Below are 25958 nucleotides of genomic sequence, written 5' to 3' on the forward strand. Positions count from 1 at the left end.
CACATTGACACATTTATGAGAGAAGCAAAACACCCAGGACTCATTTAACTGAAATGAGTCTCAGAAAATGATTTTATTGTGGCTCTAATGAATGTCAAATATTGTAATTATTTTTGTTTTCCTAAAAATGAGTCAATATTTGAGTTTGTTGCCAGTTATGCAGCTGAAATACCTGGAAAGAAAATACATCCTTTTGGTGTTTTCAAAAAGTTTATGGATTTTATTACTGAGAAAGTTAGAGATGTTTTTGAAGCTCAAACTATTTATGGCACAACCCAACAAAGTGTTTTAAAATAAAGATGTCTGTCAGTATGGTGGTTTTGGAAAACAAAGTATTTACTGTGACGGTAATAAAAAGCTTCTGATCCAGTGTTACAGAACATTATGACATTTTCTGCCTCCCAATGTCACCAGTCGATCAGAGTGGCAAACCAGAGCCATGATTACAAGCCCTGTTTGATTTAGAGCCGACAATTAATACATAAACCAGCAGCTCCTGGAGAATCCCCAAATACATCGAGAGGAAACAGAAAAACCTGCATAACCATCAAGCCAAACATTTTGAAGGCTTTACCCCCTTCGAGGAGATTCATACAGATCCGCAATGATGTTTAAAATGAGCTTTTACTATGAAAAAAGTGCTAAAAATATTCCAGCATGCCAATTTTGACTGCTTGTAAACCCCTGTAAATCATTACACCGTTTTCTCAAATCTCTGCAGTGGATTTTAACTCAGCCAACGGGACTTTATTCTGCAAGCACCAACCTATTCATTCAGTTTTTTTTTTTTTTTTTAAGCAAACAAGTCTTTCTGAGCCCCTCAGTCCCAGAGACCTACTTTATCTGCTGCGTAGCAAACAGTCTGGGCTGAAACCATCACTTTTGACAATTTCAGGTCAGCCGAAAGTGAGGCGTTTCGCCTACAGCTCATTGACTCGAATGTTATTTTTAGCTTTGACTTGGCCGCAAGTTGAGTGTGTGTGGTTGCGTCCCTGCAGGGTTTCTGTCGGCTTTGCTAACTCATATTCAAGACCTTGATGACTGGAAGTTAATATGTTTTTTTTTTTTATCCTCAGAGAAATGGGCAAACTTCGTCCAGCCCACTGGCGATGATGTCCGAGCGTCTGGCAGAAACAAGAAACAAAACTACATTCACAAAATTAAATAGTCACGTCAGGACAAAATGAAACGCCTGTGATTTAACGCATCCAAGGCCAACACTGCAAAAAAAAACATAATTCTGGTTTACTTTTGTAGAAACTGGACCAAAATCACTTGGTGATATTTTGTGTTTTCTTAAATTTGTTTAAGACGTTTCAATTCCATCATTTCAGATGGATGGATTTAAAACTTTTTAAGGGCGCAGAGCGAACATACAGATTTAAAGATGTAGTTACGGCTATTTTCTATAAAACGTTCCCATTTATGCTGAAGGACGACCCACAGTCATTGTGGCGTGTAAAATCTCTTCTTCTGCCTGTGTTTGTATATCGGGCGGAGAAACCAGCTTGTGAGGAAATGATTATCCCAGCTGGATTAATCATTTAAAGATAAAAACAAGTTTCTGGTAAGTCTCGAGCGACCACATAAAAACCTGAGTCTCCATGTGATTAATAGCGTTAATGATTTTCCTTCAGGCTGGAGCTGAAGCGGATCATTTGGAGACAGACACACAGAGAGGTGAAAACGCGCCAGTTTACCAGCTGAACTTGTGCGAAAGTAACAAAGCAGAGCAGAAAACGCAGCGGTACAGTACGTCAGATTTATTGAAACGTATCAGTGGGAAAGCGTAACAGTCAAAGCCAGGCTTTACGGGAAACGGGGCGGAGCGACCAGTCGTCTCAGATACGGTCCATTTACTCTGAGTGACACTGTGGTGTTTTCTCGTCCAACACAGATCCTCAGATGCGTACAGAGGGATCACTCCTCATCCAGGATCTCATTTAGATGCATTTCTTTGAAAACCAACAGTAACTTAAACATTACACGCACTCTTTTTTTATGCATCGGTTTTTTTTTGACTTTCTGCTCATCAATGTCGTTTCTCTGTATCAGCTGAGAAATGATTAACGGTGCTGGCTGGCCGCGGTCAAACAGTGAGAGAGCCTCGGATCGAGCGAGCATGTTCAGGTCTGCTTCCCTTGGAGGATTCCAGCTGCGGCGCTCCGGAGGAAGTACAAGGACTCAGGGTGGGGGGTGGACAAAGGTAATTTTGCAGGAGCGGCGGGGAGGGGGGCAGGTGAGAGGGGAACAAAGAATATGAGCATTCTGCGATTCTGTGTCTGAAACAGAACCACGGTTGGGATTCAGTTGGAGTAAAGCAAGCTGACGGAGCAGGAAACTGACATTTTTATAATAATTGTCTCACCAATAAGCTAAATGGTTGGTTTTCTTTTTCAAAATATGTGTAGTTAAATAAATAGATAAATATGTATGGTAATAAATATTTCCTATAAACACAAACTAACATGCAGTAAAGTTGTTGGGTGTCTCAATGTTTCTTAATTTACTTTCTGTGAAGAGTCAGTGAAGCTTCCCAGAGCTCTGCGTCTTTGCTCTGAGATGCTGCAGCATGCATGAACTCCTGCTTCGGCACACACACGCACACACACACACGCACGCACGCACCCAGGAAAGGGAAGGCACGACTCATCCGTACTGTGAGACATGCAGCGACGACTGGGTCTTCACCTGGCGACGACACAAACACAATTATTACATCTTCAAGAAGTCAGACATCCTCTTCGTCAAAGTAACATGATGCAAACAGTTTGAATTTCTGAAGCATCCCTCATCCACAAACTTCCACTTGACAATATTTGTCCAGTTCACCTCGTAAAAGGCTTCTAATTCAAACAGCCTGCGTTGTCCACAGCAGTGTTTTTCAACCTTTTTTGAGCCAAGGTACATTGTTTTCATTGAAAGACTCACGAGGCACACCACCAACCAAAAATCTAAACAAATGAAAATTAAACATTTTTTTCATAGTAGTTCTTATCAAAGTGTCTTGAATAGGAATCAAACACGACTAATTCTGCCCACAAGCATCCTCTTAGCCAGAATAGCAAGATAATTCCTTTTCTGAGAGAAGCCATAATATTTGGAAAAGAACTCATTAGGGCCTTCATCTGGGTCCGAAGTTAGTATTTTTTCTTTTCAAAAACGTTTCTATCACTGTCATTACAGTCTTGCTAGGTACAATGCTCTCACCGCTACCTGCCATATTCATGCATGACTAATTCTCTTGTTTTAACGTACAATGCTATGTACCTACTGCCATCCTGTCATCAGGAAATTACATGATTATGCCGCTAGTCACTACTACAACACTAGAAAATGGCCTATTATTTGCAGTTAATGAATTTGTTTTCAAAAAATCTTTTTAGACCAATTAGGTGAAATTGGGTCATTTCCATGGCACACAAATAGTGGTTGAAAAACACTGGTCCACAGTGACATCGTTCTTTTGTTTTGCATTAATGCTTAATCTTCATGGTTGTGCTGAAAAATTTCATCTTTTGTTTCTTTACAGGTTTAGTGATAAACTGGCTAAGACGATATTTCTTTCTCTCGCTCCCTTTCTGTCTTTTATGGTTTATTAGGTTGTTTGTAGCTCATGGTAGGAGCTAACTAAAGAACCCTGCAGAAAACGTTGAATTGCACAGGGCAGACTTCACGCTGAAAAGCGTTTGAAACGACCCGGGTCCCATTTATTTCCATCAAAAATAAAAACCTGCCATTTAAACATCAAGGCGTGCACCCTGACGAGCAACTGCACATTCACGTCTTCAAATGCAAGTACAAATAAACATCCTCTTCTATTAAATCATCAAAGAGAAAATGTTAAATATTATCTCCATTTTCTCTTCTCTAGAATTTATTTTTAATTTTGGTGTGTTTTGTTTTTTCCCTCAAAAGGCATCAACCTCTTCCTCATTCCTCATTACTGAGGGTGATTATTAAGCCTTCCCCCTGTGAGGTGCCTTCTCTTTGAAACACTTATACAGCTTTAAACTGCGCCGCTCGCTGCTCACGTATGCAGACCTAAGCCGGTGTCCGGTGGCAGCTGTTCAGGCGTTAATATTACAGTGTAACTTAATGCTTCAGACCAGGAGAGCGTGGGCCTCCTCAGAAACACTGAGTCGGCTTTTTTTTTCTTTTTTTTCAATTTCAACAAATCATTCTTCTTTGTTTTACTTTCGCTGCCTCGTTTGAATAAAAGTGACAAAAATGTGAACATCTTCCTTACCTATTTGCTTGACATCTCCTTCTTCATGCAGGATTTGAAAGAGATGAACTTCTCCTCCGCTTTAACACCCTGAGGATGTGAAAGATGAGAGTGAGCAAGCAGGAAACAATGACATTTTGCCCCAACAGATGGCAGTAGAGCCTCAAGTCAACGTGCAGCCGGTGGCGGTGAGATCCGGTAACAAACACGCCACCGGCTGCTCCCCACTCGGCCCGCGGAGGAGAGGGAGGAGAATTTCTCATTTCAGCTTTGGGAGGAACACGGAGGGCGTCTCACCCCGTCTCCGCGGTGCAGGCGGTCCTTCATGACTCCGATGAACTCCTTGTGGCTCAGTTTGCCGTCGTGGTCCTCGTCGAAGATCTTGAAGACGGTATTGACCAAGTGGTGGCTCAGCTTGATCCCAGTGGCGACGTAAACCGCCCGGGTGAATTCGTCTGAGAAAAAGATTAAAAAAAACATCAAGTGTTTATCAAAAAAAAAAAAAAAAAAGGTATCAACGCCACAAAATAAGTTACTAGAACAAGACAAAACTTCAAATTTGAGTTTGCATGCATTTTTTTGCATAATAACTATTTCTGTGACCCACTGAAACAAATCAAACATTTTAGGAGTTTCTCAGGATTTCTGAGACTTTTGCTACTTTTGTCTTCAGTCTGAAAAATGTTAATCATTCTTTGATGTTTTCTCCTGCACATCAGAGGCCTCTTCGCCGGCCTGTCTGTCTCCCGCAAGTGGTTGATTTGGGTCCTACTGGCAGCCATATTGTAAGGGTGTATTATTTTTGCATAGTTTCTGGTGCAAATATCTTGTAAACTTGAAATAAGACTAAACTAACTTACCAGTTACTTTTTTAGAAAGATATAGGAGCTTATTTTAAGTAAATAATTGTTTAATATTCATGAAAATTACACTGGCAGATTATTTCATTTTTAAGAAGACATTTTCTCATATTAGAAGTGAAATAATTTGCCAGTGAAATCAGTAAATTGTCATAAATATTAACAAATTATTTATTTAAAACAAGCTCCTATATTTTGCTGAAAGATTTGAGTCATTTTTTCTTATTTTAAGCACAAGACGCTAGACTGAAAATACTTGTTTTTGCAGACTGATAAATCAGTCACATCACTGCTCCAGAAGCTGGATTTAAATTAAAAGAAAATTTCTAAAGCTTTCAAACACATTTTCTTAAAAATTGGCATTAAAATGACGATCCTGTGATCGTTTACCTTGACCGACAGAGCGGTGGGCGAAGTTGTACATCTGCATGGCAATGGTGAAATCCTCCAGGTTGTTCAGGAACTGAAAGAAGGACCTGAACTCCTCGAAACTGATTCCCTGAAAAACAGAAAGACCCAGAAATCGTAGCTGCGCTTTTTATCCAAGACCCAGATGATGGAGAGGACGAGCTCCATGTGTCAACACTCCTGCGAGAGGTCGTTGCCAAAATTCACACAAAAACATAATCGGGCTCCTTTCATCTCTCCAAAGGAATCCCTTTAGTGTGTGTGTGTGTGTGTGTGAGGGAAGTTTGAGGCCGTCAGATAGATAACACACCCAAACAGACAAAGTATACATTGCTGGATTTTCCCAGCGCAGTATGGACACGCCGAGCTGTCAGCAGAGGGGTGATGGGGGGGATTTGAGGTTTTTGGGAAGAGGTCAGGCGGCTTGCAGACTTTTCTAAGGCAGATTAACCTGATACTTGAGTAAACAAAAACAAAAGTGATGAATCCCCAAACATCTCAGGCTCGGCTGGTGACTCAAACGCTGAGCCCATTGATGTCCACTCAACCATCCTGCGGCTACTAGCCGTTTCTTACTGCCGGGGGCGCAGAGGGGTTGGGGGGGGGTGAACAGACGACACGCAGCGCCTAACAAATGGAGTAATGACTAATCTGTGACGCTTTGCTGGTCTAACAATGCGGGGAAACATAAAATATCGCTTAGCGTGACGACGAGTTCCACTTGATTGTCAATGGAGATCTAGCAACAGAGCACTCGAGGCAGCCGGCAGCGTTTCCACGGAGGTCAGCGGTGACGAGAGGAGAGGCGCATTAAGGCGGGAAATGAGGCCGCTTCACTCAGCAGCCAATTCATGTCATCCAAAGAGACGGTGTTAAACGTTTCCACGTCCAGCAACACTAACACCTTTAGAAAACATTCAAATGAAGAAGGCAGAACGGAAGGAAATGCATCACTTGAGTCTGATGGGCGAAGTGATCGGAGGTTGTTAGATTTAAAAAAAAAAAAAAAAACGCTGGGTAATTTTTTTATGTAAAGCTTGGAGTTTCACAGGAGTTCAGAATAAAATTTATAATCTAATATTTAGGGAAGTTGCTATGGTTTTTCACTTAGATTCAGCCAGAGAAGGACAATAAATCAGTAACAACATGTGTAACAACAGACACGTCATCAATAGATCCGATAGAATGTTGAATGATTTCACTGAAGTCTGGTCCAGAACCACACAGCATTCTGGGACATGCAGCGAATGAGGACCAGCAAAGTGAGTCTTGAAGGAACAAAAAGTCCCACCTTTTCATCCGGTATGCTGTGGCGCACGTTCTCCAAGTACCCGCTGACGTCGTCCACGTCTGTGTAGCGGAGAAGAATGCGAGCAAAGTCTTCCTCGCTGATGGTGGGCATGCCTTTGGAGTAAGAGAGGAACTCTATCTCGAGCACCTCTGTCTGCAGGTTGTCCATGAACCTGAATGAGCGCGACAAATACTTACCAGAGACCGATTTATGGCCTTATTGTGGATAAGTACATAATTATTCTATCAAAGAAACGATGGTATGGGTTAAAGGTGTCTTAACTCACTTGTAGAAATCTTCAAATTTTAACTCGGCTTTGCCTTTTCTTCCAAAGAAGTGCACAAGCAGCGTCGTCTCCGTTTTCTCGTCCACGTGCTACAAGAGGGAGTAAAAACGGTTACCAGCGAGTAAAAGCTTCGATTTAAAAATACAGCAGACCGTCACAGTTTTCAGCAAAGTAACACAGAGAGACTTTCTATTCAGAACACACAAAGTGAAGTATTATTTGACCGCGTAGATAGCCTAAGCACGTTCAGGTTTCCTTCAGGTTTCACCAACTCAAATTTAAGGCTTTTTAAGGATATGCAGGCGCCCTGATGTCAGAGGCACGTCGAGCTCCTCATGCGGAGTAATGTAATTAATTCAGAAATCAATCACTTGTGGCCTTTTTCACTTCATTTCATGATCATAAACACATGCCATGCAACTAAACATGCCACACAGGGATCCCCGAGTTACAGAACACACTGAATTTAAGACTTTTTAAGGATATGCTCGTTTCTCAGCAAGGGACACAATAACCTGCTTTCAGAATCAACTTTTACTCACAGAGCAGAAACATTAATCAGTCCAGTTTGTCTATGTGTTCATTGAACCTTAAAGAGTCACCAGCTACCTCAGTGAGATCAGAGAACAGGACTTGACTCGTGCCGCGCCTGAGAACGTCCCACATGCCCGGGGTCCCCGCATGCTGGGCGTCTTTTTTACGAACCTGTGAGCGCAGTTGAAGCACAGCGGGGTTAGGAGGACAAAACACGTCTCGTACATGTTAGCACTCTGGAGGAGGCAAGAGCAAAATCTGACGGAGAACAAAGTGAGAGGCAGGAGGGCTGAGGAGTGTTATTTAGCAATTTGCCAACAATTAGCAATGACAACCTCCAATGCTTATAAATAAGACCAACAAAAAAAATGTAGAAATAAATAAAAATAAGAAATTAAGTTAAACCAACTGTCTGGACAGCCACCATGTTTCACTTTGCCTTCGGCTCTATTTTATTTCAGGGCACCAGAGTGAGAGGAGATGAACATACATGCTTTGTCACACTTTATCGAATTGTTTTATCTGTAAAAAAAATTGGGAAAACAGGGTGTCATCTTTCCTTCCACTTTGCAACGACACACAACGTTCCGTCAACCATTCAAGTTTGCAACAGTGAGGATCAATTCAAAAACAAACAAGCTTTGAATATGTCATCGAGGGAGTGCGGGTCTCCTCTCAGAGCACAGGCGCATGCGAGGCGCATGCAGGAGCAGCGTGGGTCTGACACGAGCCTGTTCTGCAGCGATGCGTGCAGCCTTTTGGCCAGGCGCCGCAGCGTTAGGGTTTATGCCACATGTCCACACCACGCGATGCACCAGACCTGAGCGAGGCTTCGTGCAGCTGAGCCCTGTCAAGAGTCGCGATTGGACGCTGAGCTGCGAAGTAAGCGCAGGTTACCAAAACCTTTCCATTTGGAGCGTGGCTTCTGCTCTCTCCTCTGCTCCACATGTGCTGCTGGATGCAACAAGCCACTATGTTTTCCTCAGTGAAGTCGTGCTTTTCGTGAAGAATCGCCTGGTTATTGTTATCATTGCAGTTTACTCGCTGTCAAGCACAACTGCTGAAAATCATTTGGCTGTTAATGTTATGCTGTGGAGTAATTGGTATCTGTTTTCTGAGTGTGTGGTGAGAAACACAAAGCTGTGATTTCCACACCAAAACAGTGTGTTTTGGATTCTTTTTTTCTCTCCTCCCTTCTGCTCGACATGCACACACAGAACAAGACATCAGAACAGTCAGCTGCGGCTGATGCCTCGCTCGATCTCGTAGTTAATTACATTTACGCATCCGGTTTGGATTGGAGTCCCTCGGAGCCTGACGCGCGGTGCTGATTCTAGCTCTTCCTCTGCGCCTCACCGCTTTTTAGCGGAGATTTACGGCTCAATCCCGCAACTAATTACGTTTCAACTCACTCTGTTGCCCCAATGCTGCCCAACTCCCCCTCCTTTACGCCATCCTGAAACAGTAATTAGGATATGCTGAGGGGAAAAACCCAACTGCAGCGCCAGAGGTGGGCCTGTCGCAGGACGCGTTCTGGAAAAGACCCGACTGAACTCTGGAGGAGTCCCTAAAATAAAGTAGCAAGAATTAAAACCAAAACCTGCATGTGCTGCTGCTGCTGCTTCCTCGTCTGACTCACTGGCAGCTTCATGGTCAAACCCATCTGAAAAGGTAACCTGAACCCAAACGCCACGGTAACGGAGGAACATGTGGGTCCAGACAGAGACAGTGTCAGTCTTCAGCAAGGGGCCGGGGGTGTTCTGAAGTGGAATCTGTTGCCCAATGTTGTCGAAAGGTGAGAGCATAAATCATCTGTATTTTATCTCCTGCTCTACCACACACACACATATAGAGGCAATATGTCAGGTAATATTGATGTGCAGGGTGACGTATTTTAACTTCAGCAAATGCAGCTGAGGTTACCTTGTGTGAAAAGGGAGACGTGCGGGTGCTGTCAGCTCAAGTGTTTTCTATCATTCGTTCAGATTGGAAAGAATGAATCCAAAACAGAACAAAAAAAAAGCCATGCAACAAGCATAACGGTTCATTTTCCTTCACGGGAAAAGAACAATACCTACACTGTTCGCCTGGGATTTGTGGTGACCGTAAAGCTGCAGACTCTAAAATGCAAAGGAGAGAAGCAAAGTAAATACATTTGTCAAAACGCACAGGGTTGAGTTTTCAAAGCAGTTGGACCAATTTGACGGGACTTTAAACGGGAGCCGAGACCAGAAACGGTCCTGAGTTTTCCTGAATCCACCACAACCCTTCCGCTCTCAGGTTCCCAAATCTAAAGTGCCCTTTCTAATAATCTTTTTGATACTCATACGGGTTTAAGATTCATTCTAGGCCGTCCAGAGATGCTAACGTTTGCCCTGGAGGAGTGAGCTCCGCGGCGTTGTTTGTTTAGCGCGATAAGACCTCAAAGAGTATCTCTTATCGCTCTGCTCGGCCCGTCTGTTTACATCCACCTGCATGTAGCGTAAGAAGGCCTAAGGAGATGAAAGCCTCAGGCATGTTTTACCCTGTATGACCACAGTCACCCCAGTGCAGCCGCCGTTCCCTCCAGGGCTGCTGCGAGTTGATGAAAGAACTGTTCCGGCGTGGGACCGTGACAGGATGCTACCTGTGCTACAAGTTCTGCAATATTCTTGCACCTCAACAGTCAATTATTGCAACGTGGAAGCAGATGGGAACCACAGCAACTCGGTCAGAGGGTGGTAGCAGGGCCGGCCCAAGTCTTTTTGGGGCCCTAAGCCTCACCCTAGTCCCCCATATACCAACACCAGACGTTTTATCATTCCTAAGCTACTCAGTGTGTGCAGCACACCTGCTATCATTAGCATCATTTGTAATTAGCTTGCATCACACCAGTGTTACTATGGCTGTTGATTTGAACTTAACAGGACTAGCAAACTAAAATAACAGAAATAAATTTAAAAAAAGATTTTTGGATTTTTAAATACAAAAGGGAATTTAAGTGGCAAACACTAAATTTATAGCAAACACGTTTGATGTCTTAAATTTCCCCAACAGCAGCAGCAGGCAATAAGAGGAAGAGATCAACCCACTATTAAAACCATTATAGAAATAATTTTTCCATGTGTAATAGCACTAAGATGGACAAAAACTTACTTGATCCTCCAGTCTTTGAACGTCATCAGCAACTTCTTTTTTATCCTTTTTCTTACGGAAAATTTCCTCCAGCTAAGAAAGGAAACAAACGTCAAGGAGAAGTCGGTACAGAAGAGATTGCTGTCAGGGTGAGGTCTATATGGAGCTACAGTGGGGCCATAAAGCTTGCTAAAAATAAAATAAAAAAGCTGAAACTACAAAAATTGAAATAAGATTTGAAACTGAAAATTTTGTTTTTTTCAATCAAGTATCTTCTTATTCCAGTTGCTTTTTTCTTTCTTTTTTACAAACTTTATGGCCTCAATGTAGCTCCATAGATTCATACCACCAAGAACTCCCGTTTGTCCACCATTTCATTGCCATCTGCGTCGAACATGTTGAAAGCGATCCGAAATCCCGCGTGGGGCTCTGCCATCGGAAAGAAACGAACACCTTAAAGCATCAGGAGGCTTGTCAGCATCATTGTGTTGGACTCGATTCGGGTGAATACTGACTTGTTAGAATGCAGAGCAGAAACAGATACTCTGTGTAACTGATGGCACCTGGAACAAAGAAAGAGGGGGTGATGAGGCTAAGCATGAAACAAAAGCCCCCCCTTATTTTGCACCCGGGGCGGCATTAATCGGTTAGCTCAAGGTGTTTACAGATGTTCAAAGTGAGTAAGCCGTCCACAGAAACAAGGGCACGCCTCCAGAAGTAAGTAATCTCCTGATAGCATCTTAAAAGGTGCCTACTAGCTCACGCTCGGTGTTCCCCTCGCACAAAAAAAAAACAAAACAACAACCCCAAACAGGTTCTGTTGGGCGACGCGGTGTGATACCTCCTCGGGTGATCAGTCACTGATTGAGAATGGCCGATTCGGGCCTTTGTTGCGCGACACGGAGGCTGGAAGAGTAAAGTGTCAGGGAGACATCTCAGCCGACTCGGGGAGGCTTCTCCCTCCTGCCTCTGAAAGCATTCCCGAGCTTTTGTTTGTGGGGGATGATAGAGAATCGAGCGCAGATAGTTCCGGGTGACTGCGTGGGGTGTTATGGGAAAAGAGCTCAGGAACGGGGGAAGACAGAACACCCAGGAGAAGAAACGACAATGCAAACAAAATATGTCATCTGAGGAAAAACAGTGGCGCTGTCATAGGCATTTATAAAAAGGTTTTCAGCTTTTAATTAGGCAAATTGTATATATATATATATATATATATATATATTATATATATATATATATATATATATATATATATATAATATATATATATATTTAAACTCCGTCATAGCTCCTCTCATGACAACTTATGTCTCTCTAACTGTCACAGGCTGTGGAGCTTAAACTTCAAGAGAAATCTCTTAAGATTCCTGCCGTGTCTCCATGCCACACACCTTCACTCCGCCTCTCAGCTCAAGTAGATGTTTTCAGACAATACAAAGACAGAATTCCTCAGAAACACTTCATACGGAGTGGCAGACCCGGAGATGTAATCCAACGCTGCTCCCTGGCTTCGTAATGTCCGCGGTGGCCGACGGGACATGTCTTGACACAGCAGGGTTCAAACGGCGCCCTCATTCACTAAAGTAGCGCTTTGTGCGCAGATCAATCCAATTTCTTTTTTTTTTTTTTTTGCCTTGACAAAGCTGTAGTGTTTAACAGCAGCAGGATTAAAAGTCCCGAATCCCGGCATCAGCACTTAGCTGAAGCAACAGGGGAGCGAGCGGAAGAGTTCACCTGAGACACTGATGGGAGGAGGAAGTGAAGCCCAGGTGCTTAAAAGGAGTTTCACTCATTTCACTGCAGAGTTCATGTAAATTTACTGTGACAACCTGCATGGAGGGGAAACCGGCTTCTTTTCTCTGCTACATAAATGCTTTTTCAAGCCATAAAACCAGATTACTGGACGATTATTGACCCAAAACAATCGAGATCCAGAGACAACATGGCCGCCAATGCAAACGAGCCGAGTTGGGTGGTAAATAACTTACATTAACTCGATTACGATAGCTTTGTTTTTGAAAAAAATTACTTCTGAGTATTTTTAATGTACACTGAACTTTTTTGCTTTTCGTTGAGTAATTTGATGAAGTATTGAGACTTTTACTTGAGTAAAACATCTGAGTTTTCTATGAAAAGGGCAAAAATGTTTTAACCAAAAATTTAAATTAATAAAAATCTTTTTTTTTTTTCAATAAATAAGAAAAAAATCCTTTGAATGCTTGATTTTTTTTTTTTGGGTCGTTTAAACACCAATATTGTCTCTTAACTTTATATTTTGATTCGTCTGATGATGTAATATTTAAATATTAAATGCTTGATAATTTGATCAGTCATTCAGTACGCTAGTGCAGCAGCATTTTAGGGTCAGTGTTGATAGAAGGAAGAAAAAAGGAGTTCATTTTCACCCCAAAAAACTCAGAAATAAAAATTTTGAGGTTTTCCAGGGGGAAAAAAAACAAACTTGAAACCTTCTGAGTGTGAAAGTCACAAAAAACTGCTAGAGAAACTCAGAAAGTTTCAAAAGTCGAAAATTTTCCAACTTTAATTTTTGAGACTTGCCACGCGTCAGATTATCGATTGAATTTAGGTTTTGGTTTTGTCTGGGTTCTTCTGTCGCTACGACTGTAGCTCTCGCTGTCCAGGGTCGTCGTGTCCTGAAACCTCCACGAAGGCAGTTATATTCATCACATTTTGTGGCGTCAAGGTAAAAGGGGCCGAAACAAACGCAAACACCATGTCTTTCAAATCCTTATGCTGAAACTCAGGTTTCAGTTATTTTTCTTCACTGTGCTGCATGTTAGCAACACCATACTGACAATGGGACACAGATCCAGGAGTATTAATGCCTTTCAGGTGCTGTGGTAACATAGCAGGTGGGTAAAATGAACGAAATTCATCTTGATAATAGTGAAACATAGTTTATACGCTCAATCGACAAGGTGTTCTCTTGTCTTTTCCATTTTGAAGAGAGAACTCTTCCTCTGTTATTCCACATTTAGACTGCTGGGAAAAATCTTTGATTACAAATTAAAAGCTCTTCGTCTAATTAACTTAAAAAGATAAACAATGGTTAAGGACTGATGTGGCTTATTTCAGTTTTTCTGTACTTCATTTTTGGTGCATCTCCACATTAAACCCTTCCTTCTTTCATTCAAGGTCTAGCTGGGAATGTCTACAAGCAGACTGACGGAGAGATAAGACGGCGTTCTGCTGCGGATCCCAGACATGTACGACAGCAGAGGCTCCTCGGAATGAGGCGACCCTGAGAGCTTAAAAAAAACAAAACGTGCAAACGGGAATTGTTTACATCGGAGGGATTTGTGTCTGCAGTAAATCAAGCGAGAGGGGTGAGGGGTCTACCTCTTTCTCGAAGGTTTCTGAACAAATTGGATGATCCTTTCCAAACAGGCGGAGTATCCGACAGCACCTTGTCTAACTCCTGGGGAAATAGAAGAAAATCCCGGATCGCTGAGTAATCCCGACGTTTGTCAGCATTACAGTAATTACAGCTGCTCTGCGCAGATAAAGAGGCGATTCAGAAGCTTTGGTGGGGTGAAAACTCACCTTTTTAGTGAGGGACTTCCATCCTCTCCTACCTGAACAAAGAAAGAGTCAAAGTTAATGTAGTGGGTTGCAGAGGAGGGGGAAAGAAAGTGAGGGTTATAAAGAAGTCGGAGAAGCAAAATCAAAAATAGGCGTTTGCCTGGACAGAAACATGTGCTGCGGATCGTGATGAACACATTCCAGTGGCCTGTAAAAGCAGCAGATAAGAGAGGTGTGTCGCTATTACAAAAAAATATAAAAATCTGACTGGGAGGTAACTTTTCATAACATTAACATCAACCCTCTAGGGAAACATTTAAAAGAGTCAATTTCTATCCTCGATTCCAAGGCTGAAAAATATTATCAAGGTGAAGAACTTCGCCACAAAGTTCTCAAAAGTCGCCTTGTGATTTTCCTTTCCCTCCGTCTGTTTCGCCTTCCTGAACACCTGCCACAACACCGCCGTAAAGCGCCATAACTCATTTTACGACAAATGAGCAATTAGCGACGTGACGATAATGAGGCCTTACGTGTTATAGTGCTGTTTGCTGTTCGCCAGGGGAAAGCCACGCCCAGCGCATTATGGCCGGCCACACACCATACATCACAGGGCAACACTGTCTTATCGTGACATTTACGGCATCCGCGCAGAGTAATTCGGTCTCCGTGGGTCCCTGCAAGTTTGTTGCCACATAAATGAGCCATAAAAGTAGGGTTGCTGGTAAAGATGTCTATCTTTATGCAGGTGTTATGACTGAAGCACTTCAAGCCCTGACTTATTGTCCGACGACACTTCAGAAGCTCTCAGCAGCAAGACTGTTCCAGGAAGCAGCGCTCGGTAAAACTGTTATTAAAGCGTTTCATAACTAAGCAGGGTTGGGATCTGTTTTGATAGAGGTATAATTAGTTGACAGTGGATACTTTACACCGCCCTGCTGAAGTGTCCATGCCTTTTGAACTTTTAGAATGTATTTTAAAGAGGCAGTGTTGTGCAAAATCGACTTGTTATAATGTTGTTCTCTCCTCCAAAACATTCCTGGACGGTTGCTTTGATTCTTTCATGCATGTTTGAGAAATCCTGTAATCTCCATGGCAACCACCAAATCTCCGATCTGTCCCACCAAAAGCGTTGGTGGGACAGATCGGCCATCCTCTGTGGCTCCCTCACTCAGCTCCTTCAGACTAGCCAGAAGCAATTAGCTGAGCATCAGCTGAGCTCGTTGTAGTAGCTGCTTCTCAGCACAACGCTGGTGAAAAATGTTAAAGGATTAATATAGGAACCATGTTGTGATGCCTTCCTGAAGGCGGAGCTTCAGAAAGAGCAGGAGCTTCTTAAAGAGACAGAGGCCCAATTTCAAGGAGTTAAATTACAAAGTCAAATTTCTTTTAGATTATATTTGAAAGAAATTTATTTTAAAATATATATATATATTTCTGTTGAGTTTAATTACAGAAGGTAATGTAGTTGTGCTACGAAATGGCACCTTTAGCATAACAACCATCAGAAACAATGTAATTTAATTGAGATTTTTGCAAAGGCTAATCTACAGTAGTGCTTGATTGGATGCCAGTCAAAAAGTTCAACTTCTTTTTAATTTTTGAACTCTGTACATAAAAACATTGTATTAAATGATAAGAAAAGTTTACTATGAGAGAACAGAATCTCTATATTTGACAGATGAGCCCATATCATGAACATGTTAGCTGACACCTGTATTTAGTTTATCGGTGGGGATTAAATTAGTGCTACAGGTTGACTCACTCCTTGGTTCGTTCAGAGTGACGGACTCAATGAAGTTTAGAGGAGTCATGTAGAGCTGGCCTTCACACTCCACTGAGCTGAAGAGCCGGAATCTGTTCTCGTAGGTCGACATGTAAGCGTCCCCATCGTCCAGGTCGTAGGCCTTCGCCTGGAAACACACACACAGTGGGGAACATAAGTACCCGAGAGGCTGCTGGCTTTTAAAACGTCTCTACTTACAAAGAACGGAGAGGTTTGTGGTTTTCATTGTATGTACACCACTAGAAAATCACAGAACATATAATGCATTTTATTGCATGAAATATGTATTTGATTTCCTGCCGACCAGAAAAATGTCTGGTTCACACAGACCTGCCGGTTTGGGAAACCCTCCTATCCACTACATTACCTGTGGTAATTCATCTTGTTTGAACATTTAGACTGTATAAAAGACCCCTGTCCCCACTCTCAGTCAGTCAGAGTCCAACCTCTCCACCATGTGTCTCCAACCCTCGTCCTTGAAATCTACAGTCCTGCAGATTTCAAACAGAACCCTGCTCCAACACACCGCAATCAAATTAATGACTTGTTTGACTTCGCCAAAGTTGGAGGCAATCTGAAGACATACTTCAATTGTCTGATTCAGCTGGATTAGAGCAGGTATACATCTAAAACCTGTGGAACAGGAGAGCTTAAGAATAAGGGTTGGAGAACCCTGCTCGACTTTAAAGGCAACATCAACGAGTTGTCTAAGGAAAAACTGTAGACCTGCACCAGGCTGGGATGGTCTACAGGACAATAAGCCAACAGCTTGATGAGAAGGCAACAACTGATGGCACAATTATTAGAAAATGGAAGAAACTCAAGAAGATTGTCATCAGTGTCCCTTGAACTTGACGTCCATGGAGGATGACCTCCCCATCTAGATCTTTCCTGTGTCAACAACCACAGGTAAGACGAGGGATCATCCCAGAAGTGCATGGTAGGACCTGGTCAATGATCTGCAGAGAGCTGACCCCTCAGTCTGAAAGGTTACCATAGTAACACACTACACCATTATGGACTAAAATGCTACAGTGTGCACAAGGTTCCCCTGCTCAAGCCGGCACATATCCAGATATGTCTGAAGTTTGCCAATGTCAATTTGGATGATCCAAATGAGACCAAAGTAGATCTTTCTGGCATAAACTTCACTCACCAAGAAGAAGAGGAATGAGTGCAGTCTGAAGACCACCATCCCCAACGGGAAGCATTGAAACGTCAATTGTGAAGCACGACTGTTCTGATAGATACAAAACATTCTGGGCAACAACCTCCTTCCCTTGTTGCAGATGTGTCGTGGCTCAGTCTTCCAGCATGACAGTGACCCGACACACACAGCCAGGGTAACTCTGGAGTGGCTCCATAAGACAAAGGTCCTGGAGTGACCCAGTCAGTCTCCAGACCTGAACCCAACAGAGAGAAAGTCTTTGGAGGGAACTGAAACTCTGGTTTTCCCTGAATGCTGAAAGATCTGGAGGAGATTTGCAGGAATGAGCCATTGCTGCCGAGTGAAACCTGGTCAAGAACTACTGGAAATACCTAACCTCTGTAAGTTAGTACTTACTGCCACAATAAATACTAAGTTCTATTTCTCCATTGAAACACAATCAAACTAACTATTCAAAAGTTGTGCATTATTTTCAAGTGAAAACTGTTGTATATCTACAATAAACTGACAGACCACCATTCTTTGTATGTGGGGAAACTCAACGCATTTGTACTGTTTCAAATATTTATTTTCCCCACCGTACAGCTTGTAGAAACACTGACTCGTTTCAGTGATAAGCCTGTCGGAAAGATCCACCTCGCAAAATCCCCTGAAGCTTTCCTTGTCACAAAATGCCTCTCTTGGTCCAGTAATGGGCACCCTGCCTTCTTTTTCATCCCAGTACAGTAGATAATGTCCCTACAACTGCTCCGACTCAGCCGGATCAGACGGCTGGATGGGTGAAGACAGAGTGGATCTCTCTGTCAGGTGGCCCACTGCCAGGTCCACTGGGCACATTGCAAACACCAAGGGAATGTGTGCCCCCCTCTGCTTAACCATTAACCTCCCTCCTCTCACCACCACCCTCCCCACCTCTTCAAATATCAGGCCCTCTGCCAAGCCAGAGTGTCCAGTTTCTTGTGTCCCTGGATAGCTTCTGTGTAAGGACACCGGGCAGCAATCCCCGGCTCATACCGACTAACATCCAACAAGGAAACTGTTCCTCTGCGGGGAATTAAGTGTGCATGCCTTGCTGGTCCCCAAGCATTTTCAGCAAGTGCCAGAGCTATAGAGATTTGGTGGATCTTATCTAATTACGCAGCTACATGAGTTTGGAGAAATAGTGCACGGAGTTCAAATGGAGCTGCGGAGCGCTGTGCAAAGGTTTTAAAGATGGCCGAGACAGACTGTACAGCTGATGTCAGCACTATTTTCTTCCGTTCATGTGTATACAGAAGGCATTTTCTGAAAAATCTAGCGTTCAGCATAAAGTTAGGTTTGCATATTTGGAGGAAGGACGCTGGGTTTACTTTGTTACTGAATCAAGGTTGGTTTTTCATGGCATTTTTGCTTACTTTTCCTACACAATGATAATACCCGGACCGCCTTCGGCTGAAATCAATACGTTGTAAAACAATAACCACCTGATGGCCATCCTGCAAACACTTGATTGGACTCAGATTTAGGATATTTGGAGATTAACCCGACACTCTAAACCTGTCGTTTTGACCCTCTAAGCATTGCTGAGCCATTTTTCTCTCCATTGTGGCAGGTTGCATAATCCTACGGAAAGAGACCACAGACTGATTGGTCTGGAACCATGCAGACCTATATGGAGCAAAACTCGATGTGCTGTGTATTCTCATTAAGCCTGTCACAATAAGTGATAAATCACTTAATCGCATGATAAATTAAAAACAAGTTCAGTCATTTCCATTTGCATAATTCATTGTTTGTCTCTTTCTACTGAAAACTGGATGATAACAGTCTTCAATCTAACCAGCCCTGTTTTTTGTTTTTTTGAAGGTCCATTTTGTTTACACAGATTTCATAATGCACTTATTGTTATTGTTTTTTTCCTGTTGTTTATTTTGGTTATTTGAAATAACTTCCAGATGCAGTATTAAATGCTCATTCAAACGTTAAAGTGAATATGTTCTTGTGTTATTTTACCACTACATTGCTTGAAAACTATCTCAAAGTAACAACATCACAGCAATAACCTCAGGGACAATTTATCGTCCAGTAAAACTCAGGCACAATTCTGATGTTGCTTTGACATTCGCCGGCATCCACCTTTTTAAACACACAGTTCCTCTGCTTCTGAAACACCAGCTTCGAGATTATTATTATTTTTTTTTAATCCCGTATGCCATCATGTAAAGAGACAGACCAGTCAGACGATGCTGCGTCTGATGGGTGTTTGCTCTCAGAGCAGTGCGGATTTAAGAAAGCCAAGGAACATCAGTAGCAACATGGGGACGTTTCAACACAGTCTGGACCCATTCAAGGTCACCGACTAGCTCACCTGATCGCTGGTTTCTGGGCAGTAAAGTGCAGCTACGTTTTTTTATTTCTAGCCAACAAGTAATCAAAGTCTATTTTCAAAAATAGCTGTGCAATCGATTTATGTTAAATAATTGCTTCAATTACTAAATTCTTGTACAGTAACAAGTATGTTGATTATTTAGCATCAGTGTCAAACTGTGATACAGCTCATGCAATGAAATAACATGTTTTGTGTCTGATACATCCGGTTTGAAAGATCTTTGCATGGAAAACTTCGAGGGACTGATGTGCAAGTCTGAAACATCAGCAGTGTCTCCGTGGGTCATCTCGTTGTGACGTTTTGTCCATTTCCGGTGTGAACGACGTTGACCAAGCGTCACGGATTCGATAAAAACCCACTTGGCCACGTGAGAGCGTTTGGCCGTTCAGTCTGTTCAGCACCGAGAGGTCGCGGATAGCTCCCGGAAGAGACGACGACCAGCCGGGGAAAAGTTAACCTCACCTCCAAAAAAACCCCCCCACACAACACACATGTGAGCGATAAATAAAGAGAAAGCGCCGCTGTTGGCGTTCAGCTCCCGAAGCGTTTCGGGAGCTGAACGCAACCGGCTGCGTTGACGGAGCGGGTCCTCACGGTACCTTATCAGCGGCAGAGACGGTCGGCAGCGCCAGGTGTCCTAGCCGAGCCTTGACGCGGCGCCTCTGTCCCACGCCGACCACCGAGCCGCAGTAGAGAGCCGCAGCGCCGGCCGCGATGCAAGCGCCGGCCGCGGCCCTCCTGCCGTTTGACGCGCCGCTCCCGAGAGCAGCGACCAGCCTGCGCAGGGCGGCGGCCATGGTTGTTTATTCTGACATCGCGGACATCGCGAGAAGCGGTGGGGGCGACGAGATGAGACGAGATGAGGGGGTGGCACGTAGATTCAGCGCTTATCTAAAAGCGCTATTTCATTGCTCTTAGCGACTCTGGACTACCTACTAATCGAACACCTGCAGCTAAACTGGAATTATTTTATGCCGTTTAAAAGGTTACAGGAAAATCAGTGTGATTCCAAAAAATATACATTGTGAAAATTTAAAATATGCATTTTTTTTTATTTAATCTTTATTTATTGTCTCATTGTGACCCACTGCGGTAAAACAAACTAAACGACCACAAACAGGGCAAAAAAGTAATTGAGAAAAGTGAAAATGAAATGATAATGTTCTAAATTTAAAGGCTTTTTTGCTGCTTTCAACATGATCCAGCATGACTGGTCAAATCTGGATAGTGTTATCCTACAGTTAAGGTAATTTCTATGAAACATAGTTTTTGAGATTGGAGATATTTCTTCAGATATTATTTTTAAGGCTTTTTATGTCTTGTACCAGGATCCAGCTTGAAAATGAGTTGAGTTTCAGGTCTCAACCACTTTTTGTGTTTTAAAATATGTTCATGTTTTATATCTTTACTAGATTCTAGAACGGAAGTCACAGAGCAAAGTTTCAGCACCACCTGCTTGCGTTGGTCCATTGTCTTTTTAATGACAGAACATCAAATCTCAACTCCACTCAGCTGTCAGATGGTCTGACTGCAGTCAGTCTTCACACTTATATCCAAAGGAGTTCAGGTGGTTACGGATTCATTTCCAAGATGCTGTTCTCTGTGTGAACCAAAGACCAGGACAGAAAGCTTTTCAACACCCTGGAACCAATTATAGAAGGATCTAACGACGGAGGATACGATTTCATCGAACGGTTTCAAAGGTCTCCAGAATCACAAAGTGACAGGATCCACTGACTTTAGGTGTTTCATGTGATTTGCTTTCTAAGAGTCGTGTTTTGAAATTGTCTTGTTTTCATCTCGTTTTGCTGATGGATATCCCAGGACACTCTTGTAAAAACAGGCTTTCAAAATCAATGAGTTTCACTTATAGATAGATAGACAGATAGATAGATAAGGGTCACAAACAAACAAAGTTGCACAATTTGACTACTCCTGCAGAGTTAAAGCTATAGAACCAAATATATTTGATTATTTGATAATTTACTGAGATTTTGCTCCTCAGAATTCAGAAGAAGCTCAGAGTTCTTCTGTTTTGTTTTTGTGTGTGTGTTTTTTCACCCCCAGTGGCCCCCAATCTTCTTCAGGGTGTTGGTTGAGTCCGAAACTAATGTCAATGCTTGCTTTAGATCTAAACAGCTGTAGTGTTTTTTCCTCCACCAGCCCATATCTCCCGTGTCTCTTCCACTCCGTGCCTCAGGAGAAGGGGGGGTAAAAATCGCCTGCCAGGGCACGCCCATCTCCAGCGCTGTGGTTCTTTCACCTGCCTCACCAACCCAGCCACTTTGAGCTCAGACCTCCAGGGATTGCTTCACCTGCAGCCAGCACCGAGCGCTTCCTCCGAGGCGAACCGCCGGGCCCGACGCTGCGGACAGGTGTCCGAACATGAGCGCCGACGGCCGCTGACTGCAGCCCGCCTCCATCCAGGACCAACTCTCTCTGCGGCGCAGGGGAAAGCGGCGAGTGTTTTCCCCGCGCCGCCGCGGGGGGACGTGCGCTAAGTAACGGAGGACACAAACATGCAGTAGGCGGCATCCAGGTCCGCCGCCACGCCAGAGCGCTCCCACCGGACCTCCGCGTACCTGCTGAACTTTACCCCACCCCCGCCGCTCCTTGACGCGATGGCAGCCGCCACTCTCGGGGAAGTTGGAGGCGTCCTGCACGGCATCGACGGCGTCGTCCACGTCGGCTCCCATTTCGTCCTCACGCCTCCAGGGGACAGGCCGCCTCTACTAGGGGAGCACCACCTCGCCCCCGGGGACAGGCGGTACCTGCCGACCACGCCGGATCTGAAGCACTTAAAGGGCATTCTGAGGAGGCGGCAGCTGTACTGCAGGACGGGGTTTCATCTGGAAATACTCCCGGACGGCACGGTGCAGGGGACCAGGAAGGACCACAGTCGCCATGGTAAATATTAAAAATCCGTATCGGCGGTTTCCAGAGCGCCGTGGCTCACAGCAAATGTCAGTCGGGACTCTTCGCGCGACTCTTGTCACGTCGATCGAGTCGGTATAATCCAATCACCTTGACAGCAGATTTCGATTTTTAGCCACATAAAAATAACGCAAACATGTCACGGGGAAATCTGACCGGATTCAGTCGGAGTCGCAGAGTTGAAACCAGATTTCCTTTTTTCCCCCTGAGCTTCTTTTGATCATGCGCAGAACAACTGTGTTATTCTTCTGCAGGTATTTTGGAATTCATAAGCCTCGCTGTGGGACTGATAAGCATAAAAGGAGTGGACAGCGGGCTTTACCTGGGCATGAACGACAAAGGGGAGCTCTATGGCTCTGTAAGTACCGCTTCTCCTTGGATCAATGTTGACTAAAAAATTAATAAATACATATACATTTTATTTAAAATGCGTGTTTAGAGGGAGGAAGAAAAGTGAGGATGACTTTTCATATCTTGAAATCAGAGATTCTTCCTTCTGCCGTGAAAACGTGGGATGCTGTGAAACAGAAATGTTTTATGATGCTCTTTAAACTTGAATATTTGTTTCTGCTTTGCGCCAAGTTTGAACACATTCGTATTCCGCTTTCACTTCGTGTCACATGGAGACATTTGATGATGAAGAATTCACCTGTACGCTACTGCGTCTGATGTGTGGTGTGACTGCAAGATTATTATTATTATTATTTTTAATTATTCTAGTAATTATTGTTTTAATGGTTGTAGCGGACGTCAGAGACGATAAAGTACACGAGAATCGTTGTGTTTGCAGTCCCGAGCTTACAACTTTAAAAAAAAGCTTGTGCACCTTTTTCTAACACAGTTTATCCTTCCACTCAACTTTCCATTGATTTAAAATAAAAAAAGTTCATTATTATTATTTTTTTTTAGAGGACACTTTGTGACCAGCCAGCAGCCATACCTATGACATTTTTCAGCTTCCCTACTTTTGGAGGGACTATCTGCTGTGCAATTATTTCGTCTCCACGACTCTGGAGGCCAGTACTTGACCCCAGCATAATCTTTCTGTTTTGAAACGGGGTTATTTTTGTTGTTGTTGTTTTTATTTTATTTTTTATTTGAGTTTGGAAATTGAACTAAATTACCAAAAATAAATAGATGTTTGCAAGCCATGGAGACCCATATGACCCCTCACGTTTTCACCCCTTTAAAGAGTCGCAGCAGGAGTTTGGTTTCTTCTTTGCTGAGACAAAACGTCTGCTTTTTATTTGTTTGTTTGTTTGTTTGCCTGTTTGTTTTCAGGACAAGCTCACAGCCGAGTGCGTCTTCAGGGAGCAGTTTGAGGAAAACTGGTACAACACCTACTCCTCCAACCTCTACAAACACGGAGACAAAGGGACGCGTTACTTTGTGGCTTTGAACAAGGACGGGACTCCAAGGGACGGGACCAAGTCCCGACGGCACCAGAAGTTCACGCACTTCCTGCCCAGGCCCGTGGACCCGGAGAGAGTGCCGGAACTGTACAAGGAGATCCTGGGACACAGCTGAGACGGCAAAAAGTCCCCTGATCAGGGAGGAGCTGCTTGAACTGCCCCTGTTCGGCAGGGTGCGAAATACTAATAGAATAAAAGAAAAGAAGCAAAAACAAAAGCGAGGCCGAAGACGATGCCTTGGCGCAGGCATGGCGGACCATGACAGGCAACTGGGGGGCCGATGAGGAGGAGGAAGAGGCCTCTCGTAGGAATGCACAGTGGCCATCATCTCTCTCAGCGGCCACGAAGACAGGCGAGAATGCTTCGGCATGAGGGGCTCGTTTGTTCCGGAGGCCGGACCGTCCCGTCCCAAGAGGAGCCCAGGGGGGACGAGCAGGGAAGAGCCCAGGAGCCCCGCTGCAGATCTGCATGGCGATCCTTTTTTTCTTTTTCTTTTTGTTTTTTTGAGTGAGAACCTGCTGTTGGTTGAGAAGGACTTTGAAGGAATTCGTTTTTTTTGTTGTTGTTTTTTTTATCTCAGACGTGTGTCGAGACATTTTGAAAAATGTAAAAGTCTATTTATTCTTTTTTTTTTAGATACACATATTTATCTTTATATATTTATTTATTGGAGAATATATTTTTACAGGTAGAATCACGCCATATAGAAAAAAAACAAAAACCAATCCCCACTTGGAACCGTGTCAACTATATGAAGACGGAGACGATATATTTATATTTTATCTTTATACCTGGAAAAATAGCCGTTTTACCCAGTGATGCTCTGTAATTTGACCAAATTTTAAAACTTGTTGAAAGACTCCCCCAATTTGACATGTACTCTCTCCAAGCTTTTCATTGTATGTCTCCTTTTAATGAGTGCTTTATGGCCATGCTGTTGTAAGGCGTCACACAGGGACGCCACCATTCAATGCTGACTCAAAATTAAACGCTGTCACAATATTTACCCCAAAAAAATGAAAAATGATCCAAATCGATTTATTAGTGCAAATTTTAAAACATAATTCTTCTTCCAAACTTGAAAACAATGTGACAAATCTTTCAGGTGTAATAAAAAGCATAAAACAAACACGTGCCTAATTTTTTTTTTTCCAAGTAAGCGTGCTAATCGATCATGGTTTTCACAAATTGCTAATATGTCCAGACAGTCAACATCTTTTTTTTTTATGAGAAAATTATGTGGCAGCTTTCTTTTTCTGCCATCTGACCACCAGTGCTCAGCAACAAGTGGGGGAGGAGGGAAGTGGATCTCTATACCTCATTTTCTGGCACCTGAATAAATGGACTTTAAGCTGTAGTGATGGCTTAATGGGGACTCTCAAAGACTTAACTTTTTACAGCCTTAGCATGTAGCCTGATAGTGCCCCATGGGGAATATATTATGTAATGTTCACATTGGTGAGCTCTGGAGATTTCTGAAGGCAAATGAAATGCATTGGATTTAGTTCAGGTGCATTGGAGTAAAGGGAGTTGAATTGAAAAGCATGCCACACTATTCAGCTTTTTTTTTCTTTTTTTTTTTTTTTTAGCAATTTATTTGCAGTTTGCTTCCCAGATGATTCCCTGATACACGCCCTTCACTCAGCCTGTTAGCTCAGGCTAAAAGCGTTGTTGTGCTACCCTCTTTTCCGTTGTCGGCTGAAGGATTAAACACCACTCTTTGGGGATCGACATACTTCGCTGTTACCCAGCCTCGTTTCAAACACCTCCACGTCTTTCTCCCTGATCTTTCCAACCTGAGTTTGATGATGTTCATGAAGCTTTTTGTTCACTAGTGTTCCCTAACAAAGCTTTGAGGCCTTCGCACAGCTGCATTTACGGCGACATTTAACACCTTACCCAGTGTGGCAATGTCTGAAGGCAGTTTGTATTAGAGGCTAATAACCAAATGCACAAAACATTCATTTTTATCTGTAAACTAATATATATATATATTGCATGTTCTCACCAGGTACTCTGACTTCCT

At 43.2% G+C, this 25958-nt stretch overlaps 2 protein-coding genes across 3 annotated transcripts; one reads left to right on the forward strand and one right to left on the reverse strand.

Moving 5' to 3' along the window:
• Window positions 1-1748: 1748 nt before the first annotated feature.
• Window positions 1749-20413, reverse strand: micu3b (mitochondrial calcium uptake family, member 3b). Of its 2 annotated transcripts, XM_055034821.1 has the most exons (15): window positions 20186-20413; window positions 16030-16177; window positions 14289-14320; window positions 14085-14163; window positions 11237-11284; window positions 11068-11150; window positions 10743-10814; window positions 9686-9727; window positions 7683-7778; window positions 7074-7162; window positions 6788-6959; window positions 5479-5587; window positions 4526-4683; window positions 4250-4318; window positions 1749-2691 (listed from the first exon to the last, which is right to left on the reverse strand). In XM_055034821.1, the coding sequence occupies exons 1-14, from the start codon at window positions 20381-20383 to the stop codon at window positions 4250-4252; spliced, it is 1395 nt and encodes a 464-aa protein (XP_054890796.1). In that variant the 5' UTR covers window positions 20384-20413; the 3' UTR covers window positions 1749-2691. The 2 variants fall into 2 exon arrangements, with proteins under 2 accessions (XP_054890796.1, XP_054890798.1); XM_055034823.1 differs by lacking the exon at window positions 7683-7778.
• Window positions 20414-21881: 1468 nt separating this feature from the next.
• Window positions 21882-25044, forward strand: fgf20b (fibroblast growth factor 20b). Its single transcript, XM_055034828.1, has 3 exons — window positions 21882-22493; window positions 22775-22878; window positions 23802-25044. The coding sequence occupies exons 1-3, from the start codon at window positions 22208-22210 to the stop codon at window positions 24045-24047; spliced, it is 636 nt and encodes a 211-aa protein (XP_054890803.1). The 5' UTR covers window positions 21882-22207; the 3' UTR covers window positions 24048-25044.
• Window positions 25045-25958: the final 914 nt, after the last annotated feature.

Source organism: Poeciliopsis prolifica, unplaced genomic scaffold (genome assembly GCF_027474105.1).
Source record: "Poeciliopsis prolifica strain line A6 unplaced genomic scaffold, Auburn_PproV2 SCAFFOLD009, whole genome shotgun sequence".
NCBI lineage: Eukaryota > Metazoa > Chordata > Actinopteri > Cyprinodontiformes > Poeciliidae > Poeciliopsis > Poeciliopsis prolifica.

Excerpts from the sequence above, each read along its gene's own strand:
- fgf20b (XM_055034828.1), top strand. The coding sequence starts at position 22,208 with ATGGCAGCCGCCACTCTCGGGGAAGTTGGAGGCGTCCTGCACGGCATC. Across the intron at positions 22,494-22,774 it reads GAAGGACCACAGTCGCCATG|GTATTTTGGAATTCATAAGC; the intron begins GTAAATATTAAA and ends ATTCTTCTGCAG. Across the intron at positions 22,879-23,801 it reads AAGGGGAGCTCTATGGCTCT|GACAAGCTCACAGCCGAGTG; the intron begins GTAAGTACCGCT and ends GTTTGTTTTCAG.
- micu3b (XM_055034821.1), bottom strand. The coding sequence starts at position 20,383 with ATGGCCGCCGCCCTGCGCAGGCTGGTCGCTGCTCTCGGGAGCGGCGCG. Across the intron at positions 11,285-14,084 it reads CAGAAACCTTCGAGAAAGAG|GTGCCATCAGTTACACAGAG; the intron begins GTAGACCCCTCA and ends TCTTTGTTCCAG. Across the intron at positions 11,151-11,236 it reads TCTGCTCTGCATTCTAACAA|AGCCCCACGCGGGATTTCGG; the intron begins GTCAGTATTCAC and ends TTCCGATGGCAG.